The 16,756-nt window shown below is 55.3% G+C and overlaps 1 protein-coding gene across 4 annotated transcripts in view; it reads right to left on the reverse strand.

Annotated features, from left to right (window-relative positions):
- Positions 1-1,335: 1,335 nt before the first annotated feature.
- MGLL (monoglyceride lipase) overlaps positions 1,336-16,756 on the reverse strand; it is a 112,792-nt gene continuing 97,371 nt past the window's right edge. For all 4 annotated transcript variants that reach the window (XM_072720142.1, XM_072720141.1, XM_025991593.2 and 1 more), the window contains 2 exons: positions 7,487-7,702; positions 1,336-4,258 (listed from right to left, as the gene is read on the reverse strand). In XM_072720142.1, the coding sequence (XP_072576243.1) occupies positions 4,133-4,258; positions 7,487-7,702 (342 nt within the window). In that variant the 3' untranslated portion in view covers positions 1,336-4,132. The remainder of the gene's footprint in view (positions 4,259-7,486; positions 7,703-16,756) is intronic.

Below are 16,756 nucleotides of genomic sequence, written 5' to 3' on the forward strand. Positions count from 1 at the left end.
TGGAGCAGCCTTTTTTTGGGCCATGTGCTTAAGACTTCCCCTACAGTGAGAGGAGAGGGAAGGAGGGAGAAGAGGCCAGGCTACCCCTTCCTGCTAGCTTCCATTTTGGTCATGGCTGTGTCCTCTACCTGAGGTCACAACCTGACAGGTGGGCCCCCTCCTGCAGGGGCAGCACTCTGTGTTCTACCGACAGCCCCTCCAGTCAAGGCTGTGGGCTCTTTGTGGCTGGTCCTGACACTACACCCACCCAGTGGACCCCTGCACTACACTACCTTCAGTTGGGTGCTGCTATTGATGCCAACCTGAGGTCCTTCCACCCTCAAGTCCTGCCCTGAGCCCTCTTGCCTTGCAGGATCTGTGCACCCCACTCCTGTTCATCTTTCTGCTCTCCCAGAGGGGTGCTTCTGGGCTGGTCACTATGCTTTCATTGCTCCTCCCTCTGCCCAACTGTTAGGCACTGGAGTGGCAGGTTTGTGTCCCTCTGCCCTCATTTTGGAGGGCAGTCCCAAGGACTGCATCCTGCCCAGTGTAGCAAGCCTTCCGTCCCTCAGCCCTTCCCTCCCTCATTGGACAAGTTTGGAGACCAGGGGCCTGATGTAAGCACACACCCTCCTGCAGCTCAGTTCTGGTGGAGGGACAGAGCTACTAAACAGTCTTGCAGAAGTCAGATCATGTCAGATGGTAATAATGTGCCAGGGATACGGAAGGTGGGGAAGGAGCCAGGGTGCATGTGCTGGTTCTTGACTGGGTGGTTAGGAAAGGCCTCTGAGGTGTCCAGCAGGGAGGCTGGCGAGTGGGGGCCAGTGGACACAGCAGGAGGAGGGTGAAGGCAGGGAGGCCACTGGCTAGGCGGGTTGTGAGAAGGGCTACCTCTGACTCACTAACACCCCCTCCAGGGGCTGTGTGGGCAGGGCTGCCAGGGCACCCCCTGAGGAGGGTGCTGTCGCCATCTGGTGGGAGGGAAGGCAACAGCAGTGAGGCCAGAGGGAAGTGTCCTGTAGCCCTACCCTGGAGGCGGGGCTGACTGTGGGACACAGGAGGGGAAGAGGATGTGCAGAGCCCTGGCTCAGCAGCAGGAGAGCTGAGATGGGCAGAGGATGGAGCCGCCTGGGCTGGGCATTAGCCCGGGAGTCTAGGGCTGGGGGCGGCCTGGGCTCCCAGGTACCGGCGGTGGCCAAGTCCGTGGGAACGGAGGAGGGAAAATAAGGTCCCCGGGGAACCATGGCTTGGATCAGATGACTGGCTCAGCACAGACAACAGTAAGGTCCCACAAGAGGGTCTGCTGTTCTCTGTACAGGGAGCGTTGTAGTCTCAGGCAGACAGACAACACCACCATGCAGAAAACATCTGTTTTATTAGGATTAGCTGTGGCATACATGGTTCCTTTGATAGTTCTGAACCCATCACGAGTCCCCGTAATGGTACATATGTAGGGATGCGGCTGAGCTGCAGAGACAATAACTGGCAAACTGCTTAGAAAATCCTGGTGACCCCAAAGGGTTTATGTTAGTGATTGGTGAAAGAGAGAAAAGGTAGTGTGGGACCTTGCCCCGGGTGCAGAGCAGAGCTGGTGGGTTTTCCTGGCATCCTTTGGTGCTCTCACTGGGTGCCCGTGGCCATTCGCCCCCATCCCTGAGAGGAGCTGTACTCCCCTTCCCAGCGCAGGTGGCATCAAGTCCTAGGAAGAGCAGCGGGCGTGAACCTCACTTCCCTACGCACCAGCATGGCCTCTGAGTTCCAGGGCAAGGGGCTGCGTCCGCCTCCCCACAGGTCCGTTCCCGGGCAGGGCTCAGGTCAGCCACATCTCCTGGTTCCTGAAGGCCGGGCCACGACCTTGTCGTGGTGAAGCGTAGCTTGGAAGCTCCGAATGTCAGCGTGGAGCATGAACTCGGCTGCAGGCTTGTGCGGCTCCCCGGGACGGGCGGGCCCGCGGCCGCGGTGTGGCCCCTCGTGGGACTCCGGACACAGCTGGTGTCTGGCCCCCACACCTTCCTGCTCCCACTCAGCAGGTGGCACAGCAACGTCCTGTCCCTCCTGCATTAGGAGACAGTCCTGCCTCCAAATAGTTCTTTTTAACACAGTAATTTTTTGACCCTTAACCAGACATGTAGATGGGACTGAATTCGTCTCTGTCAGAGCTTTCATAGAAATAAATTCATGCATCCGAATGATTCCTGGTCAAACCACGTGCCTGCTATTGAATTTGGGAAGTGGCCGAGCCGGCAGGTGCTTCTGGAGCGGTGGCGGGGGCAGGAGGCACGGCGATTGCTGGGGCCGGGCCAGCACAGCCCTGGGCGAGAATTCCAGATCTGGCTTCAGGGGCATCTTGAGGTCTGGGGCCTTTGTAGTGGCATTTCTGCTTTTCCTCGGCTGAGGAGCAGAAACATTCACACGGTGGCCCGTTTGAACAGGCAGGGGCTGACCTCCTCTCTCAGGGTGTTTTTTACATTTTTCTCCTCCAAGGAGGAGCCAGAGAAGTCAGATGGGGCCATGAGGGCCTCTCCCTGCGGGGCTGTGGTCCCCGAGCCCCACTAGAGGGCCAGGAGAGCACAAATCTCGGCCCCCAGGCCGGCATGACTTTCCACTGGGGCCGGAGTCCGACCACCGGAGAAGGACCAGCTCTGGGCTATACTGTGCTGTGGTGAAGGCCCCTGGAAGGAGAGCCAGAGGGCCTCCCGTCTCTGGGGACCCAGAGCAAGCCCCAGAACAACAGGGTGCGGTGAAGCCCCCATTCCCAGCCTCCAAGGTCACAGAGGGCCTGGCAAGGGAGCGGCCGCCTCACCGGAGCCTGGAGGCCCCCGACCGCACCCTGTGGGCTGAGCAGGTGCCCCCTAGCAGTTCCACCTCCACCCAGGGTCCTGTCTGCCCCCAAGGAGCCTCGTGAGGTAACAACAGTCCCGTGTGGAAGTGGAAGTCCTCCCACAGTGGGCTGTGAGCCCCATTTATTGCTGGTGCCAAGGGCGGGCAGGCTGGGGTTGGCACCTGACAACGGCAGGTCAGGCACTGCCGGGCCCTCTGCTGGCAAAGGTTGGCCCCCGCCAGCCTCGTGGCCCATTCTGCTGTGGTCTCTGGGGCCTGCAACCCTGGGCGGGGCCACTGGGCCGGGACTCTCCTCTTTTGCCACCAGAGGTAGCTGTGCCCCCAGCACCGAGGCTTCCAGGGTGGCCATGGGCCCAGGCAGGCCAGGACAAGGACGGGCCTGTCACCGCCCACTGTGGGGGCCCCGGGGCCCTGCTTACAGGGGCTGCACCCTAGCGCCTTGACACAGGGCCCTGCGGCCGGCCCGTCCCCGTCCTGGGCGGGGGCATCGGGCTGCAGTGCCTTCAAGCCTCCATTGGTCCCACCCACCCACCCAGATAATCTCTGCTTTAGAATATACATTATATATTAGACACTTCGCCTTCAACACAACTGCCCTCTCATAGGGTCGGGTAAAAGTAGTCTTGCCAGGAAAGGCAGCCTCTGAACACGTAAAGCACTCGGTGGGCAGCGGCAGGCACCCCGGCACATTGGAGGGGTTGCCTGCCTGTGCTCCTTCTGGGCCAAGCCTCATCCTGTCCCGCAGTCCAGCTCCAGGCCAACGAGGAGCTGATGTGGGTCATGGGTGGCTCCTTGGGCCGAGGGGGTCCCAGGCAGTTCCTGGGCGTTGGAGGGCACATGGGTGTGCCCAGGGGGGCTGCCACCTGCCACCTAGTCCCACGGCAAAAGGCCACAGAGCGGGGTCAGACGGGGAGGGTCCTGGAGTGGGGGCCAGAGCGGAGGGCATCAGGGAGGCTCCTCCAGTTATTGCAGTCGGGTGTCCGAGGCACACCAGGAATTGCTGGGAGCCTCGTGGGGGCCAGGAAAGGCAGGGCAGAGGCTTGCTCGGCTTGAAGGACGTCTGAGCACATTCTCTCCCTGGGACACTGCCTGGGACCCTGCTCTGTTTTTGCATAAAGTGTCTACCCCTTAACGTAGATCCAGGAGCAGACAGGATGTCTTTTTTTTTTTTTTTTTTTAAGTAAATTGTGCTAGGGATTCCTCCAATTTGTGATGTCCTCCCCCCACCCCCTGGCGAGCCACAGGTGAGAAGCCCACCTCTGCCTCCTCTGCCCACTTCCCCGACCGTGGGCCGGCCACGCAGCCGCTGTGCTCAGGGTGGGGACCCCGTTCCCACCGCCCCTGTCCTTTGGGAGACCCACATGTTTATTTCGCGGAAAACGGAGTTGGTCACTTCAGGAAGCTCTTTGTGGAGGACGTGGTAGGCACCTTCGTAAATCTGCAATCAGGAGAGACAGGGAGTCAGGGCCATAGGAGGTGACAGGTGCAGGTGGGGAGGCCCAGGCAGCACAGCCAGTGCTCCAGGCCTGCCACCTCCCCATCAGGCCTGAAGGCTCCCTTCTTTACGTTGTCGTTGCCTTTGGATCAGATGATGATTCAGATAAATTTAAATGTCCCAACATGTTCTAGCACTCCCTTTCTTAAATCAACTCACACCCTCCCTTGACTGTCTTTCTCTCTCCAGCGATGGCCACGTCTGTGCCGTTCCCTGTCTACACATCCCCGCCTTCCATCTGGTGCGAGCTTATTCCAACCTGACTTTCACTCCCACCAACCCTCAGCGAGTGTCCTTGGCACAGACTTCAATGACCCTCATGGCACAATAACTGGGAAACACCTTGCTTTCTCATATGATTTGACTTCTCAGCTTCATTCAAAAGTTGACCAGAGTTCACCTTCTAGAAACACTCTCCTCTTGCAGTTTGCATGGCTCTTTACTCTCGTCCTCTTCTCTGTGCCTCTCTAGCAGCCCCTTCTCAGTCTATGGGGGCACCGATGACCTTTGTAGGCTGGTGTGGCCCACAGGCCTGGCTGTGGCCCTCCTCCCTCCCTGGAGTAACCTCGTTCCGTCTCGTGGTTTTAAAACCACCCACGTGCTGGTGACTCAGGAATTTATATCTCCAGCCAGACCTCTCTCTGAACTCTAGATGTGTATATCTGACGGCCTATTTGCCATTTCCAGTGGGATTACTAATAGGCACCACCAAATTTCCTTATTTTTAATACTGTGGTAAAAAATATTAGCCTAAAAGTGGCCATCTTAATCATTTTTAAGTGCACAGTTCAGTAGTGTTAAGTGTGTTCACATGGTTGTGCAACAGATCTCTAGAACTTTTTCATCTTGCAAAACTGAAACTCTGGCCCCGTTAAATCCCCTCTCGTCATTCCCTGCAGCCCTGGGCAACCACCATTCTACTTTCTATATCTATGGTTTGGGTATTTCATACAAGATGGAATCATACAGTACTTTTTCTTTTGCAATTGGCTTATATCATGGAGCATAATGTCCCCAGGGATGCATGTTGTGCATGAGTCAAAATTCCATTCACTTTTAAAGACTCTGCATCGTTGGTCCAGACCACACTTGATTTATCCACTCATCCATCGATGGATACCTGGGCTGCTTCAACCTGTTGGCTGCTCTGAATAATTCCTCTATGAATGTTGACTGTGCGAGGATCTTTTAGAGATTCTTCTTTTCTTTCTTTCTTTCTTTCTTTCTTTCTTTCTTTCTTTCTTTCTCTCTCTTTCTTTCTCTTTCTTTCTTTCTTTCTTTCTTTCTTTCTTTCTTTCTTTCTTTCCTTTCTCTTCTTTCTCTTTCTTTCCCTTCCTTCCTTCCTTTCTTCCTTCCTTCCTTCCTTCCTTCCTTCCTTCCTTCTTCTCCCATCTCCCCCCCCCTTTTTTTGAGAGAGAGAGAGCGAGAGAACATGGGGGAGAGGCAGAAGGAAAAGGAAAGAGAATCTCAAGCAGGCTTCATGCTCAATGCAGAGCCTGATTCGGGGCTTAATCTCACATCCCTGGGATCATGATCTGATCTGAAATCAAGAGTCAGATTCTTAACCGACTGAGCCACCCAGGCGCCCCTGTCTTTTTCCGAATTCTAAAGAGACTCAAAATGGAATTCTCAACGTTCCCCAGATCTCTCTCCCAGTGTCACCCATCTCAGAGTAGCGTGTCTCATCTCGTCACTGGTGAGGCCCAGCCCCGGGGCTCGCCCTGGTCACTCTGTCACCGTCCCTCCCAGCCGCCTCTGCCCTCTGCTCTTGTCTCCACATGGCAGCTGCCAGGGCGCCTGGAGAGCTGAAATCAGCACATGCCACTCTCCAGCTGCAGACGCTTCAGTGGCTCCTCAGGGAACCGAAACAAGTCCTGACTCTCCAGGGACACAGGCCACCAGTCCCTCACTTGGCTCACACCTCCCCCTGTTGGCTACTTGCACACACTGCGATCTCACCAATCTGTGGTCTTCATGCTCTTTCGCCCTCAGTCTGGAATGTTCTTCTGAGGTCCCCTCTGGGCACCCCATCTAAAGTAAGGGCTTCACCCTTCCTCTGGTGACCCAGCCCACTCCTTCATCGGTGGTGAAGGAATAACCAGGGGGGTCTCCTGGTGCTGCCAGGGTTTTCATGCCCTCTGGCACTAACACGAGCCAGCTCTCCTTTCCCTTTTCTCCTTCTTTCTCTTCAGCCCTGAGTCCGCACCTGGTGGCTGGTGTGAGTTAGGGTCTGCACTTCGTAACGGTGTGAGAGGAGCCTGTGACGGCTGGCCAGGGTGTGAGCATCTTTGTCAGCGAGGTGCAGGGTGGAGAGGACCGGGGGCTTGCTCGGGGGCCTGAGCTGGGATCCTGACAGCACAGCTCAGGAGGTGTGGGACTTGTGTGACTTGCCTGCTCTCATACCTGAGCAGGACCCGGCCGGGGTGCAGGGCCCCCACAGGTGGCTGTCTGGGCTGTGGTGGCCCAGTCAAAGATCTGTTCGGGAATGCACCTTGGGGCTATGTCCACCCAGCTGGCCACAGAGAGCCACCTTTGGGATGAGCTGTCGCTTGACGGGTGCACAGGAGGTGCTCCTCCGGCCAGGGCTCTTCCCAGCTCCATCAAGCAAAGGAAATGGGCACGAAATGCAGGTCAACCCCGCAACTCCACCTGCCACCTCGGAAGGCGCTCTGAGTCAGTACCTTGCAGTCTGTTGTATCCGACATGCCATGCGGCTAGGCCACAGGCATTGTCCCCTTTATGGGACATGCTCTGGAAGATTCCTGTGCAGATCCGATCCCACCAGGGCCTGTGCACCTGTGCGCTCAGTGTCCCGGGGTGGCTGCTGGGCTGGAGCTATTGCTGCTGGTGCAGAAGGCTGACAGGTAGGGAGGCGGGCAGAAAACGTGCCCTTGGCCCTCATGCCCAAGCTGACCTCTGCTGCTCAGTGCTCGGGGTGGGTACTCTCCTGGACCTGACAGCTTCTCAGCGTTCTCTTTTCCTTCCTCTCAAGCTTGTTAGTGAGATCAGTCAGCTAGTGGCTGGGGGGCTCCCTTAGAATGAGCAGATGCCTGGGATTCCTGCTGCTTAGTCCCCTGGCGGGGGTGGGGTGGGGTGCAGGAGGCACAGGGGTGCCACTGCCCCGCCCACCTCGGCCTTGGGAAGCAGCGGTGGGGGTGGGCGGCTGCTTACCTTGAGTGTCTTGTCCTGGCTCTTGGCGGACTCCATGAGCAAGTAGGCCCCTTTGCTGTCACAAAGGCGGTCGGCGGAGCCCTGGAGCAGCAGGAAGGGCAAGGTCAGCTTGGGGAGGGCTCGCTCCACTCTAGTGACAGCGTTGAGCAGCTGGATGCCAAAGCACACCTTCAGGCCTGCCCGGCAGATGAGGGGGTCTGAATTATAGAGGTCCACCTGCAGGAGAAGAGAGAGAGATCCGTCAATTCATGGCCCGGGGTAGGGGTCGGAGGCTCCAGGTCCAGAGGCTCAGACCTATTCCCTGGGAGTCTTTGGGGCCTGAACAGCTGACTCCATTCAGGTCAGCTGGGTCTGGGGTGTGGGTGCTGAGGGCTGGCAGTGTGGCCGGCCCTTCCAGAACCTGGACCTGCACTACTTCTGGTGTCTCTTCTTCCAGGCTCTGTGGTGGTCCATATCCATACGTGTGTCCGCGGGCAGCTCCAAAGCATGAATTTGTAATTTAAAAGATGTAAGCAGCGTGTTGCTTGCTTTGATGATTTCATTCAGGAATAGCTCTGAAGATGTTCTGGTGTAATTGGTGTGGATTTTGTTTTCTCTAAGTCTGCCTTCCTTGACTTAGAGTCTGCCTGGCTGGAGTGGCTGAGGAGCCCACCTGAGTTCCTGGGGTAATGGCCCTGCTGGAAGGCCTGGGGCCGGTGTGAGGGGTCCTGAGGGCACATGGCAGGGCACTGCCCCATGAACCTCAGAAGTGGCAGGGCTCAGGCAGGTCTGGGCTGCAGTTTGCCTGCCATCCTGGCAAGGGGCCTGTTGCCATCTCTGCACCCTCAGCTACGTCTGTCCCTTTGTCAGATGTGCCCAGGGGTGGGTCCTCCCTCCTAACCATCTGTCCACTGCACCTGAGCCCAACACTGTCCTTGTTCATTGCTGGTAAGTCCACCCAGATTAGTTTCTGGCTTGACTCTTCCTGCTGCTGGGGCTCACTATGGCCTGAGATGGGGCATCTGCCCCACAGAATCTGGGTAACAAGCTTCTACAACTCTTGGAGCCCCATATGGGAAGGGGTGAGGCCACTACGCCCCTTCACTCACTTTCCTCATCCTTGCCAATGGGTTTTTAGCTAGTTGGAGAAGAAGCGCCCTGTGGTGTTAGGACTGGGTGAGGGAGTGTAAAAGCCATGGGGACAGGGCGTCAGCTGCCTTGTGAGGCCACCAGAGCATCTGCTATGTTCTCACTCTGATTCTCCGAGCGCAGAGGCTACATCTCCCCTCCTGCTGGACTACCCCCTATAGGGCCTCAGCCAGAATACTAGACCCACGCCAAGAGGGGATAGGCTGTCCTGGGTCACCCCTGCTGTCCCCGGATTCCTCCCATGCTGGGGACAGAGCACAGCAAACCAGACCATTTGCGAAAAGCTACACGAGAGAGATTAGCCACTTCCTGCAGCTGAGCTGGCACGACTCCTACAGGGCCAGGCCATCTGCTTGGGGGCTGAGATGAGACTGGCGAGGATAGTCCATGGGTAGTGCGAGGCCACTGCAGGGGATGATCGGGGTCTGTAACCTGTCTGGGGAGGGGGCTACAGGGCTCACGAGAAAGCCCCGGGCTGAAAGTCTGTCATAAACTGATGCTACCGGGAATGATGGCAACTGCAGCTGAGCAGGGGCCTGGGTGTCACATGCAGGATCTCATTCGGCACAATGAAATAAGGACAGCTAACGTTTATTTCTGAGCTCTCCTAAGTTTGCACAAGTGCTCGGCCCATTTAACCTTCACAGCCGTCACAAGCACGCCGTTTGAGGAGGAATGGCTCTCGCGGTCCCTACTGTGCAGACGAGGAACCTGTCATCCGTTCCCCACTTCTCGTTCTCCCCTAGAAAACCCTGGATATATTTAGTCTGGAACACTACCACCAGGACAAAGGACTACATTTCCCAGCCTCCTTTGCGGCCGAGCGGTCATGTGGCCCAATCCTGGCCAATAGGAGGCGAGCAGCCGTGCCCCGCGCGCTCTCAGGCCAGGGCTTGGCCTCCGCGGTGGCCCGTTTCCCTCCTCCCGCCGGCGAGGGGTGGGGAGAGAGGTGAGGCCACACACACCAGGGGCGCCCCCTGGAAACTGAGCAGGGAGGTGGGTGCGTGGGCCCTGAGAAGTCTGCTGCGCGCAGGCCAAGCCTGTCTCCTGCGAGCGTGTGGCTGCGACCCGGTGCCCGCAGGATGCGGTGCGCGGCGCCTCGATGCCTCCTGGGCCGCCGGCCCTCGCCCCGCTGGCCCGGGCCGTGCCGGCCTGGGAGGGCCTGGCGGAGGCTGCTCCCGGGTTCAGTTGCTCGGACGGCCCCAGGGGCTTCCTGCCACCTCTTCCTGCTCGCTTTTTCCATGTCTTGGTCACGTAGGCCCTGTTTACACAATGGCCTATTATGGGCCTGGAGAAGGGCCTAGCAGATGTGTCGGGGAAAGGGCAGGCCCTGGCGCGAACCCTGGCCAGGAGGGAAGAGAGGAGGGCCGCGCCGTGCGGGAGCACTGAGGCTCAGAGGGCCCAACCCTCCCTCCCTGCAAGGAACCCTGCTGGCCCAGTCGTGGCAGATTTTGTTTCTGAGAGATTAAGATCTAAATCTGCCCCAGGTCCTCCCTTCAGGGTAGCAATGTGTCCAGGCCCCCCAGGAAGAGAGAGACAGGGCTCTCCCTCCTCGGCCAGGTCCAAGCCCAGAGCACTGGTCAGCGGAGCCAGCCCATTCAAAACTAGCACCAAAGAGTCAGTCCAACGGATGACTTCTTGTATGATTCCATCTCCATGACATTCTTGAAATGACAAAAGGAGGCAACAGATTAGCGGTCGTCAGGGCTCGGGAGGCTGAGGTGGGGGGACGTGGATGTGGCTACAAAGGGCTACAGGAGGGATATCGTGGTCACGGGATGTTCTGGGGCTGACTGCATCAATGTCAGTATCCTGGTTGTGCCACATCCTGTGGCTTTGCAGGATGTCACCACCGGCGGGTGCCCAGGGCCAGAACATGGGCCCTGGGGATCCCTCTGTATTATTTTTCACCAGCGCATATGAAGATATGAAGATAGTCATCTATCTCCAAATAAAAAGCTTCATTAAAAACACATACAAAAGAGCCAGTCTTTGGTACTCTCACAGCCAGCTCCCCTCCATTTTCTGGACCACAGCTGGTCCTGCCAGCTGAGGACATTGTGGGGACCTATCAACCAGAGGCTGTGGATCTGAGTCCAAGTGACTGAATTCTTGCTCCAGATGACTGACTCCTGGGGGCACCTCCACTTACTGAGACTTGAAGTCTTTAATCTTGGGGTAGTCGAGCAAACAGTATAAGGAAGGTCAGAGGAGTGAGACCACCCAGCCCTGACACCTTTTAGCCGAGTGATCTGGACAAGGCTCCTTGCTCTTAGACTCAGTCTGCCAATCTGTGAATGGGGTGATAGTGGAGGTGCCTGGGGAGGTTCAGTGAAATGATAAAGCCACAGTGCCTAGCCCACAGTGGTGATAATGACTGTGAAGTCTGACCCTGGGAAGCAAGGGGAGGAAAGCCACTCTTTCTTGGAAGCAGAGTGAGGCCTGCCCAAGAGACCCCAACCTACATGACCATGGGTGAGGCCCTCCTCCTTCCTGGGCCTCAGTTCCCGTAGAAGGGACCTCTAAGATTCTACTTGGGTTATAAGTCTCCTAAGCGGTGAGTATTTTCCTGGTCTCCTGAGTGTGTTTAGTGATCCTCTCGTACCTCACTGTTTTTCGGGGCTCTGAGGGCTGTTTGCAAGATTGAAGTTGACAGCCAGGGATGTGCCAACTGGGACTTCTGACTTCTGCACGTGGTCTCTCTGTAGGAAGAAACTTTGCCCTAAAGCACAGTAAATATAGCTGCAATCCACAGCTGGGAGCTTTCTTAAGCTTTCGGTTGAGCAAAATCTAGGCCCCACCCCTACAGTCAAATCTCTTGACCTATTTTTAGAAAATCTGTTCTGTGATGGAAAGCAAAACTACATTTTTAATTAGAGTAATATGCTGAGCCCTTAACTCTGTAGGGCTATATTAAGTGCTTTGCTTGTAGTTGTTCACTGAACCTTCTCAGGAACCCTACATAGGGACTAGGATTATTATCTCTGTTCTATACGTGAGGAGCCTGAAGCTCAGAGGCGTAGTAACTCACCCAAAGTTACACAGCAAGTGTGGGACAGAGCCAGGGGAAGCACATGGGCAGTCGGGCTGCACATTAGCATTCCTAACTGCTCACCAGGCTATGCTACCTGTCTAGAGGGAGAGAAAGTAAAGGCAGGTCCTGTGGACTCAGATGGCCAGGAGCTGTGGAGCCGGCCCTCCCAGAAAAGAAAGGGGTGAGTCCCTGGTGAAGACCAGAAACACCTGGGCCTGACAGATAATGAGGTGACCTGGGGGGATCCCAGGGGTTGCCTTCCTTCACAGACTGCCAATGGGGTTGGGGGCCACCCTCTGGGTACAGACACACATGCCCTCCCACCTGACCCTGTCCCCTACTTCTCAGAGAAATGTGGTCCAACAGGCCTCATGTTCTGCGATTTCCCCTCAGGTTCCTTCCTATAGATGTGTCTACAGCTGGGATTTTTTGATGCTCCTCCCATCAAATCCCTCCCTTTTCCTCATGCTTCCACCTATGCTTTAGAGCCCAGCCATCCTGGGCTTCCCACCCCCCTCCTCCATTGTTTAGGTCTCTGTTAGTCCATCCATTTTCTTCCCAGGAAAAAGCAGATCACCTTGTCTAGCGTGCTGGAGAGAGAGCAGCAACTCTATCCAAGGGATGTCTGTGAAACCCTTGGGAAGCCTAAAGTGAACTGGCAGGTCTTTGCAGAGACAATCTGTTCATTTTCCACCCCTGCCCTGAAGGGCAATTTATAGTGCAGAGTTGGATCACGGAAAATCCTGTCCTACGTGCATTGGTTTCCATCTCCTGTCCCAAATGCTTTTCCAGCCTGATGCTCTTCGTCTGGTTGATGTCTACTTGGCTTCCAGGCCTCAGGTCAGACTTCACCCCTTCAGGGAGAGCTCCCAGGCTCCCAGACTCTCAGGCTAGCAGCTCTCCGCCAGCAGCACACATGCTGCCGTGTGTGGCCAGGTGTTTGCACGCCTTGCGCAGCACTCAGGTGGCGGCCTCCACCGGGAGGCCCGGAGGGAAAGGTCCCTCCTCGCCTCATCTCACAAAGAACGGGCTGTTCACGAGAGAGGGGCCCCCATCCCTCCACGGAAGGTCAGCTCTCTGGAGCTGCTTGCTCTTGCTTTCCCTGTGGCTCGTAGGGCTGTGTTCTCATGAATGCCAGGCTTATGGAATATCCTAAACACAAGTAAGAATTGACCATAGAAACTGGCGGGAATGCAGAACGCACTGAACGCTGAAGACGGCCTTCTTGCCTGGGGCTGCCAGCGCAAGCTCCCCTGTCCATGTGTCCTCTCCTGTTGGGACTCAGCTGGCTTGCAGCACCCTCAGAACCCGCCCCAGAGTGCCCCACTTCCTACGGCAGTAGGGCCAAGTCCAAACTCCCGCGGGGGCCTGTGAGGCCACAAGCCATGGGCTCCAGCCACTGCCCCATGGCCCTCCTCAACATGCCGCCATCCCCACCCCGCCGCCCCACTCCCCCTAGGCCTAGTGTATACCTGCTCCTCGGCCTGGCCGCCTGCAGAGCTTCTCTCTTTCCACGCTCAGCTCAGCTGCCCCTTCCTCCGGGAAGCCTTCCTCCCCTGGGACACCAGGAGCCACTGCAGCTCCTGTCTTCCCTTCACGTGCCCATCTTCTGTACCTATAGGCCAGGGCTGTCCCGGACATTCCCGGTTTCCAGAATCCCGCTTCCTATGTCCTTCCTTCCGTCTGCTGGAGAAGCCCTGTTCCCTCTTCAGGGCCAGTTCAAGCGTTTCCTCCCATTGACAGGTGCCCAGACACTGTCGGGGAAACGGGTGCTTCTGTCCCCAAGGCTCCTGTATCTTTAATGGCAGATGTAATAACGACAGCTCCCATCCCCGTGGTGTCTACACTGTACCAGGCTGCAGCCTGGCCCCGCAAGGGGTCTGGGGACCAGTGACACTGAGTGTAGTTCTCAAGGTCATGCTGTGGCACAAAGAAAGAGACAGTTGGAAAGACAGGCCGTGCTCTCCCCACTGGGCCCACTGCCTGCTTTTTTGTCCTCTACCAGAACCACCTTTCTGTCCCTGTGACTGGGACCCCGGAGGACAGGGTGGCTAGGCAGGTATTCCCAGCCTCTGGCCCAGGGCTTGGCCCGAAGCAGGGGCTCCGTGCAAGTCTATTGATGTGCCACTTGCAGGATGGCACAAGGGAGACAGGGGTCTTGCCTAACTCGGCACAAAGTCTCTCCAACGTGGTTGGCTAGAGGCAAGCCCTGTGTACCAGGAGGCCCAAGGCTATGACTACTGGAGCAGGAGCCCGACCTCAGTGGTTGAAATTCTGGAGCTAGACAAGAACCACCAGAAACAAGGACGCTGCGGTTCCATTCTGGATATAAAAAGGATGAATCAGGATTAGCCTACATATACGAGTTACCACTTAATCAAGAACATGTGAATTACTGAACATTACTTCCCACGAATGACTTTTTCTATTAAAGCTCAAACTCCTGGATGTTCTGGTCTCTGCACCCCCCCCCCCCACCCTTTTTAAAGATTTTATTTATTCATTTGACAAAGAGACAGAGGACAAGTGGGAACAGAGCAAGTGGGAGAAGCAGGCCCCCTGTTGAGCAAGGAACCTGACATGGGTCTTGATCCCAGGACCCTGAGATCATGAGCTGAGCCAAAGGCAGCCACTTAACCCACTGAGCCACCCAGGCGCCCCTGGTCTCTGCCTTTCTAAGCCATGAGCTCTGGCGGGTCATGACCCTAGGCGTGTGGGTGCAGGCGGTTTACACAAATCTCTGGGGGCTTCATTCTGGAGGGCAGGGGGATCTTCAAACCAAAAGTGATGCAGACAGGCAGCCCTGCCTGCTCTTCTGGGGTGGAGCTCCCAGAATTGTGACGCCAAACCCAGACACAGCTCCTGAGTGGTCACCTAAAGAAGTGGAAAAGCAGCCCCCACATTCTTTGCCCAGTCCCCTGGCCACAGCCACCTTCTCATAGGCCCCGGGGACTGAATAAATAGTAAGAGGAACAAGAAAGAATTACAGGAATCTTCCAGGGCCACCTCCACCACTGCTGCTCATGTTATCACAAGTCTTAACATCAAAAGTTGGCGGCAACTAAGGAAATCAGAATATGGACCAGACAGAGAACAAGGTAGGGAATTACTGTCACTTTTCCAGAGTGATAATGGCATGGGATTATGTGTGAACATCCTCCTTCTGGTTCCTTCCTCTTGGGCAACACACACTGAACTATGCAGGAGTTGAGGATTCTGGTGTTTGAAATTTCACTTTCAAAAGGTTTAGCCAAAAAAATGCATCTACTTCATGACATTGAATTGGGCAATGATTCCTTGAATATGACACCAGAAGTACAGGCTATATAAGCAGAAAGTGGGTAAATTGGATTACATCAGAACGAAAACCTCTTGTGCATCAAAGAACATGATCAACATAGTACAAAGCAAGCCACAGAGTGGGAGAAAATACTTGCAAACCATATACTGATAAAGGGTTAATATCTAGAATATATAAAGAGCTCCTACAACTCAACAACAATAAGAAAACGCAGAAAGTCCGATTAAAACATTTTTTAAAAAGGGATAAAGAGACACTTCTCCAGGAAGATACACAAATAGCTGAAAAATACATGAAAAGATGCTCAGCATCATTTGTCATTAGGGAAATATAAATCCCTTTTGGGCATAAACCCAGAAGTATCAAAAGCAGGGTCTTGAAGAGATACTTGCACATGCATGTTCACAGCAGCATTATTCACAAGAGCCAAGAGGGGGAAGCCACCTAGGTGCCCATCAATGGATGAATGGGTTAACAAACTGTGGTCTGCCCATACGATGGAATATCCTCCAGGCTTATAAAGGAAGCCTGACACATGCCACCACATGGATGAGCCTTGAGGACGTGGTGCCGAGTGAAATGAGCCAGTCACAAAAGGACAACTACTATATGATCACACTCATATAACGTCCCTAGAATCATCCAATTCACAGGGACAGAAAGTATGATGGTGGGTGCCAGTGGCTGCAGAGGGCCGGGAGCAGAGAGTTATTATTTACTCGGGACAGAGTTTCAGTTTGGGAAGATGAGAAGGTTCTGGAGATAGTGGTGGATATGGCTGAACCACATTGTGAGTGTACTTCATGCCCCTGAACTAAACGTTTAAAGATGGTTAAGACACTAAATTTTATGTTCTGTGTATACAACCACAATCGATTTTAAAAGGTTTAAAATATATATCCATATTGATATTTTCATACTTAAGCACAGATTTTAAATGCCTGCAGAATATTTCCAATTGGTGAATCCCAGGGAAGAGTATATGGGAGTGCATTGCACCACCACGTTGACTTTTCTGTAGATTTGAAATTTTCCATAAATAAAATTGGAGGAGAAAGCTCCTTTCCCCACAACACCAGTTTCCAGGTTCTTTATTTGGTTTCCCTTTGCCAGTAGGAGCCAAACATCCCTTGGGGATGCTTGGGGCAGGAAGACCCCCGTGGGCAGAGTCCCCCGCTCGGGGCTGGTGTCTCGCTGGGCCACTTATGCCAAGCCTTGGCAAGTCAGCGGCATCCACTCCTCATATAAATGGAGGTCCAAATCTTAGCTCCCGCCCAGGTCTTTGAGAGACAGGTGGTACCCCCACGCGAACCCAGCCGAGCGTGTGGCTTCTCTCCTCCTGGACTATGTGTGGGTACTTGGGAGGGAAGCTGCAGGGTAGGGAGAGCAGCCTGTGGTCTTGGGTCTGGCTGGCAGTTGGGATTATCCCTGACAGTCTCTCTGTAGAGTCACTGACTTTTCCGCTGCCATTAGAGCCACTGCCTTCAGGAACCTGCCTCTGGTGTGCTCAGAGCTGCCTCTCCCATCGGTGGCAGTGGCAGGAGTAGAGCAGGGAGCAGGAAACATGCGGGGGGGGGGGGGGGGGCAGCAAGGGGCAGGTGGCGGACCCCTGGCGTGCAGGGCACAGGCCCCAAGCAAACCCATTCTCCTGCTGCCCGCTGGCCACTCCCATATGGAGACAGACATACCAAAAGACGTTCTAATGGCCCGTGGTTTTTTTTTTTAAGGGGTTAGTAAATTATCAGCTGCTTCAAATAGACATGTCATCTGCAGGGAATGTAAGCTGGAAATGATGGAGAGTCACAAA

The sequence above is a fragment of the Vulpes vulpes genome, chromosome 9, assembly GCF_048418805.1.
Source record: "Vulpes vulpes isolate BD-2025 chromosome 9, VulVul3, whole genome shotgun sequence".
In the NCBI taxonomy this organism is placed as follows: Eukaryota; Metazoa; Chordata; class Mammalia; order Carnivora; family Canidae; genus Vulpes; species Vulpes vulpes.